At 47.7% G+C, this 7,182-nt stretch overlaps 2 protein-coding genes across 2 annotated transcripts; one reads left to right on the top strand and one right to left on the bottom strand.

Moving 5' to 3' along the window:
• Positions 1-1,250: 1,250 nt before the first annotated feature.
• ACO1O0_007675 (uncharacterized protein) lies at positions 1,251-2,043 on the top strand (the record flags this gene model as incomplete). The annotated part of the gene is made up of 2 exons (XM_083197043.1): positions 1,251-1,701; positions 1,790-2,043. The coding sequence occupies 2 exons, from the start codon at positions 1,251-1,253 to the stop codon at positions 2,041-2,043; spliced, it is 705 nt and encodes a 234-aa protein (XP_083048251.1).
• A 2,563-nt stretch (positions 2,044-4,606) lies between these two features.
• ACO1O0_007674 (uncharacterized protein) lies at positions 4,607-6,892 on the bottom strand (the record flags this gene model as incomplete). The annotated part of the gene is made up of 2 exons (XM_083197042.1): positions 4,607-6,838; positions 6,887-6,892. 2 exons carry the CDS (start codon positions 6,890-6,892, stop codon positions 4,607-4,609), a joined length of 2,238 nt encoding a protein of 745 aa, XP_083048250.1.
• Between the last annotated feature and the right edge of the window lie 290 nt (positions 6,893-7,182).

Raw genomic sequence — 7,182 nt, 5'->3', positions numbered from 1 at the left:
ATTATCTTACCTCGTTATACCTCTTTACTCTCCTCCGTATATCTAGTCTTAATAGTAGGCTAAGATTATAATTTCTAAAGTTAAGTAAGCCGTCTAAAATATTACTTTTTTTTTAAATTATTAATTTAACCGATAAAAGTTAAGTTAAGTTAGGTTTATTTTATTAACTAATTAATAATAAAGGCTAACTAAAAAAAAACTTAATTAGAATATATAGATTATATATTAATTTTATATCTTAGGGTTATAGAAATTTTAATTAAAAACCCGCTAAATAAAAAGCTAAGCTATAATTATAGCTTATAATAACTTATTATATATACCGATTATCTATATAAGTAATATTATACCTAATTAACCTTACCCTAAAATTTTTAATCTTTATATTATTATTATAGTTATTATAGTATTAATAGCTTTAGCCCTTACCCCTTCTATCTTAGAGCGCCTCCTTAAACCTTACTTATAAGGCCCTTAATAATATACTTATTATTATAGGTCCCTTATTCGTATTCTTATATATAATAGTCTATCCCTAACTTAGTATATAGCCTTATCGCGGATTATAATTAGATATTATATATAGCCTTAGAGGCGCTATAATAATAAGGGATTATTAAGGATTAGGATTATAATTAGTATTCTAGATATAATCCTCTAAAAAATAGTATCGCGGGCTACCTTACTAAGAGAATAAGAAAAAGACTACCCTAACGGCTACGCCTACTATACGTAGGAGGCATCGTGGGCGGCCTCATTAAAACAAGCGGCGGCGAGATAGGCCCGAACCGGCGGGACGGGTAAGATACTGGTCTGCGGCCCTGCCCCCCCCCGAACCTGTGGGCACCCTGCCGGTGGCCTGCGGCGGCCACGTGACGCGACCTGCGGGGCCCCTATGCACGCTAGCCGCAAGGGCAGGGCGCGCTGGTCTATTTACGTCGTATAAGCCCATCTAATCTCGGGGAATTTTTGACTGCCGATCATTGATTAATCGGGGATATGGAATACTTGTAGTGTTACTGGGGTGAATTACTCCACAGGATGTGTTGGCCATGTAAAGGCCGAGGCACGTTGTATACCCCGAGCCCCGAAACACCGATGCGGTGTTTAGGAAGCTGACAACCACCTTATTATATAAGGCCTCTTCATTCCTTTTGACTTGCTAATATCAACACTCTCTAGTCTTTTTAGTCTAGGTACTTCTATAAGCATCTCTTTTGAAGTTTTCACCCCTCTCCACGCTTATCACCATGTCAAAATCCACCACTACCATCGGCGATGCCATCAAGAATCGCAGCTCGCTGCACACCCTCTCAGCAGATATTCAAATTGAGGATACGCAAGTACGGGGTATTGTCCGCGACGCTATCCTCCACTCCCCCACGCCATTTAACTGCCAGTCTGGCCGAGCCGTGGTGCTTCTGAAGGATGAGCACCATAAGTTCTGGGACATAGCCTATCAGGTCGTCAAGGCCAGCGTCCCACCCCCAATGTTTGAAAAGGTTTTTGAGCCACGTATTAAGATGTTCCTTGGGGCTTATGGAACAGTAAGTGCACAACCCGCAGTGGCCGGATGGGCCGTTGGGCGACTCGGCGCTAACGCTTATGTGCGCCATGATCAGATCCTGTTTTACGAGAGCACCAATGTTCTAAAGAAGATACAGGAGAAGATGCCTATCCTGAAGGAACATGTTCCCCAATGTGAGTGACTAGCCTGACGAAACCCCGCCCCGGCTACATAATGCTGCCCCCTGCAGCATGGAAATTGTGACTGACATTAATTCCACAGATTCTGAGCATGCAAATGGGATGCTGCAATATGCAGTCTGGACAATGCTGACTGCCGAGGGGCTCGGGGTCAACTTGCAGCATTATAACCCCATGGTGGACACTGCGGTGGCCAAGCAGTGGAGCATACCCGAGGACTGGAATCTCAAAGCTCAAATGGTGTTTGGAAAGCCAGCGGGTCCACGGCTTACGACAAAGGAGTATGAGCCTGCTGAGGATAGGATGATGGTGTTCGGGACCCTGAAGGAGGATTAGTAATTATCATCGAGCATACCATAGTCATGCGGGCTTATTTTGCCGTTAGAATACACACTTTTTAGAAGTAGAGTCGCGTTCTTAGCTAGCTATACGGAGCTCAATCTTTTTCAAATGAAAGAATACTAAGGGTTATAAGATCTCAGTCTATAATATACGCTTAATTTAACTTTATTCTTACCTGCCTTTAATCATAGTCTCCCTATCTCCGTAGTAAAAGTTTATATATTATACGATACTGACTAGAGAATACATGATCCGACACGCATCCACCTTGCCGGTGCAATTACTGAGGGGACAAGAGACATTGTCATACCGGGTCAAAAAGGAGGGCCCCGCAATCCCCCATTCGACGCCACATATAGACGATGCGGGCAAGCCAGTGAGCGCGGACGTAATCTTCCTCAACCAAACGACTCAGAAAGGGTACCCGGTCCTTGCTGTTTGGCCGAAAGCCGACCAGCTTTTATTCTGGACATCGGCATCACCGGCGCAGTTTACCAATGGGCGCTGAACGGAACATCGATGCCGTTGACGGTCGACGCCAGCAACCCAGTTCTCTTCGAGCCTCAGCCAAATGTCATGAACAACCTTACCATCACAACGCTCAATAACACATGGGTCAACCTTATCTTCCTGTCTACACAGGCGCCGCAGCCGTCACACCCTATCCACAATCATAACAATAAGATGTGACTCATCGGCTCGGCCATGGCCCATTTAAATGGAAGAGTGTAGAGGGCCTATTCAATAGATACCTGAGAGCTCCAACCTTGTCAACCCTCCACGACGAGATGGGTTTGCAATGCTCAATACTCCATCACAACCACCTGGATGGCGGCGAGACATCACGTCACTAGCCCGGGCGCCTTACTTGTCCACTGTCACACCTCAGACCCATCTACAGGGCGAGATCAGCATGATAATTCAAGATGGCGTTGACCAGTGGCCAACAGTGCCGCCCGAGTACTTTCATTATGGAGATTGAATCATCGAAGCGCAGGGCGTGAAGGATCTTGCCCAAGGCCATCACATTTATACTTGGTTGCGAACCTTAGAAGTCTCCTCCTACCTCTTTTCTAATTAGGTGTCAAGGTATACTAGGTCACCATTCGTATACTTTAATAGCGCTAATACTATAGTATGTTCGTTCTTCAAGAAAAAATTTCAACATTTATCTAGTTGACCCATTTCTCAGCCAAGCTATAGTCTTTAGGACCTTCCCACCGTTCACCTGGAGATCCATCCAAACCGTGATCCATGCCCCTGGCCACATCAAGCCGCATGGGTCTGCCTTGCTTCCTCATCGTCTCCTCGAATATAAGACTCGTTTTAGCCGGTACCGCGCTATCTTCATCACCATGTATGACCCAAATCCTCTGAGGAAGATCCTCTCCCTTCTCGACCCGCCCGTTCAGCCAAACTGCCTCATCGTCGTTCAATCTTCCATCAGGGCTGAATAGTTCGTGGAATAATCCTGCCCGTGCAATAGATATCGAGACAGATAGGTGATCCTCTTCGGCCAGCGTCACCTTGGGCCCTTTGGAAATGTCCCCGATACGCGCTTCCAGGATATCATCAGAAAGGCATGCTGCGTCGGGAATATGCATTGGATTCATGGCGCCCACTGCCTTGCTTCCCTGTTGCCACCACTCAGTATCGAAGTTGATCATAGGATACAATAAGGCTAATCCCTGGAACGACTTGGGGAAGGCAAGGGCGTGAGACATGGCAACGTAACCACCTGCGGATCCGCTCGCGAGAAGGAGACGAGATACATCCGGCTGGTACTCGGATGCCTTTCTCACTATGCAAGAGACAAATGACGAATGCAGCCACTCGTGGAACGCGAGGACATCAGCTTGGACAACGGCAAGGCCATCCTTATGCGGGAGGAGAGTATAATCGGGCGAGATTATAATGGTCAAGTGCTTAAGAGAGAGGTTGAGAATAAACTGCGGGAAATATGGCGCGTAGATACCATGGGCTAACACAAGATAACCACCATGCCAGTTAAAGATGATAGAATGAGGACCTGGTCCAGCAACCTTGGGGAGCAGGATATGTGCGGGAATGGGGTGGCCCTCGCGGGTAAGGTAGCTAAGGCTTTTAGTATGATCTCGGCGCTAGTCTTTTGAACATGACTCACGGCTCGCTTATAATATCAAAGTCTTTGAAATTTATCCATTGGTGATTGGGGATGATGGTCTTAGATATGACTGGGTTATTGAACGTGGTACCAGGTAGAAGCTTTGTGCGCAATTGATGAGATGCGCAGGCGAGAGGGAGGAGTGTTAATATAGTATTTGTTGATATCAATGACATACATACAAGGACTGAGGGGGCCCCGAGCTCCTTATATTCCATGTTACGGTCCATCAGATGCGGCGGCCTAGCTCTTAACCTCCCACATGCTTTGAAAACAGGTTCATATTGAACGGGTTACGCCTGTCCTAATTTGTCACATAGTTATAAAGCATCAAATACAGCCTTAATTATCTCTTTGGTAAATAATCTTAAACCATCAATAGTCCGGCTTGAATTGGGAGAGAGTAGATACGCGTTATTTAGCGTTTAAATCCCTAATAGCACCAGAGATAGCCCCCCAGTTATATTTCTCAGTGCCGTATACCCTCTGAGTCTTTAAAAGCATCACCGAGCTGTTGTCAATCTCAGTGAAATCCCCCCAAGATTCGTAACCAAAGATGATCTCCCGGTCACGCAGCCGCCAAGCCCCTTCTTCGTTTGGCGGAGCTCTTCGATCAGCGTAATCAGATGACAGAACCGGGCATATATCCTCCAGTACATCATCGGCCCTCGGTATTCGGTCGAGGTCTGGTAGGTGGTCTTTGGGGCTTTCTGGCGCGGCAGTGTGGTCGAACGGCTCGATAACCCAGGCTCGCTTTTGCCAGGACGGTAGGCATGCTATCGCAGCTGGTATAGCGATCCAGGATCTATTGCTGATTGATGGAGTGATAGCAAAGTCCCCTGCACCGCAGGGCAGACAGCGAGGAGCAGCGGTAAAGAATATCAGTCTCGGATCCAGGATGCATGTTAAAAACCTCGTCAGCTTTTCCAGGTCATAGCTCTTCTGCAGCAGTTCATCCTTTTGAGGAAGGGAAAAATGAGAGAGAAGGGTGCTGGCAGCGTCTGCCAGCCTAGTGTCGATGGCGTTTCCCAATGTTCCATATTGCCATGTGCCTTCTGTCGCTTCTCTCATGACCTCGGGGAATCGCAGTGTCCACTCAAGGCCACAGTCGATGGCGTGAGAAATCCAGACTGCAAGGAATGTTTTCAAAGGGCCGGCGTCGCCTTTGACGCGGTGAACTTCGCTTTTGACAAGGCTCAGGGTCCTCTTGGTTTGTTCATCGGCATCTACTGCAAACTCCTCAGCGAGGCCTGATAGCTGGTGCTTTTCGATGATCTGCGATGCGACAGCCAGCGACTCTTCAGTGGCTGCACGGGGCAGCGATTTGAAAAGCAGAAGGTCCAGCTCTATGTAGTCTCTTGTCACCATTGTAATTGATCCTGGTGAGGATATCGGCAACGTTTCGTCAAGTACACCTTGTATTGGGTGAACGGCCCAGGAGACTGCCCCCTTTCGAGGGCCATCTGCAATTCTCATCTTGGCTCCGTGCATCACAAGTGGGACGACATCATCGGTCGCGAGCACTAGGAGCGAGAATATCCAGATGAGCTCATCCATAGCTACAACGTCCCCAATAAAGGATAGGTGGATGTTGGACGTATTGAGCGCGATAGACATCAAGTCTCCCTGGTAGAAGCACCCGAACGAAAGAATGCTCACAAGGTGCTGCATAGTAGACTCATTGGGACTTCTCTGCGCCATAAGCCTTTGGATTCGCCACCAACGCTGTCGTAGCGACACAGGGTTCGGGTCGTTGATGGATTCGTTGAACATTGCGGCCTGCAACATCACTTCTGGCTCTGTATCCATCAGGTACATGGAGACATAGTGAATGGCGCGGAATTCGAATGACAGCACGCGCCCGTCATGCCCAAAGCAGAGGAACAAAGGGTTGTTTACCTTGCCATGAGGCACCACTCGGCTCTCGTGTGCACACCATGCTCGCGAGAACCATCGGGCGCCCAGCAGCTTCATGGCAAAGAGCTTTCCCGCCGCCTGGATATCCCCTTTACCCTGCTGACGTAGTAGTTGTTCTTGTCGAGGAAAGTACGCGTTAACAAATTCCATCTTCTCTTCTCCCTCGAGATTGCGCTCCTTTACCTCAAGGCTCATGGACTTGTAGAAATCGGCGTACGCAAGACCTGCAGCCTCCTCTTCCTCGCTCAACTGGACATCCTCCAATAGAATCACCACACGTCGCGCAGAGCGGTAGATAAAATCCATCGCCCCGACTTGCACTTTCTTCTCCATGATATCGTGTTGATTGATGCACAGCTTGTCCAGCCAGACCCCTTCCTCCTGGCTCTCACGCAGACTCATCACAGCGTTGACCATGGGCACCGAGATCTCCCATCCTGGCGCAATATCCTTTGCGGCCGGGGCCATGACCCATTTCGGGTAATGCCAGCAGTAGCTCACAATGATGAAAGACGAGACATCTCCGGATGCCGGTGGGTTTGAGCAAATCAATCGCAGCTGTAGCTGCGAAAGCATGTGCTGTTTTAGCTGAAACTTATCAGCCACGGCCGGATTGAGCTGCTTCAGCCGGGCCAGCAGATTGGTTGCTTGCTCGCGACGTGCCTGTGTCGAGACGTATGCTTCTGAAAGCAAAGTCTTTATGTTGGAGGTAGAAAGGTCGACAAGGACCTGGCCCAGGGAGGACAGGATGGCTGTTTGACGATGAGAATAATTGACAGACATGTCACTGAATGCTCCTTTAGCTCAAAGTGGAGATAATTTCGGTGAAATTCTTTAGCATATCTAAATTTTAACAATAGGAGTTCATCATTCGGAACGACTTATATTGGGGTCATTATGATTTCTACTTCCAACTCTTGACACCATTCCTAGGACTACAGAACTAGGGGACCAACCCCACCGGGGTAATATTGACAGCTGAACCGCGCCATTGAAAGCTGCATGCGTAGCTCCGCATTGATCCCTGTCTATCCAGGCCTAGATTCTTTATAAGTAAGTACGAATACATATTA

Source organism: Amphichorda felina (genome assembly GCF_050947745.1).
Source record: "Amphichorda felina strain 45539 chromosome Unknown scaffold_7, whole genome shotgun sequence".
NCBI lineage: Eukaryota > Fungi > Ascomycota > Sordariomycetes > Hypocreales > Bionectriaceae > Amphichorda > Amphichorda felina.
The sequence above is the reverse complement of the archived record's forward strand: the minus strand, read 5'-3'. Positions and strand labels throughout refer to the sequence as shown.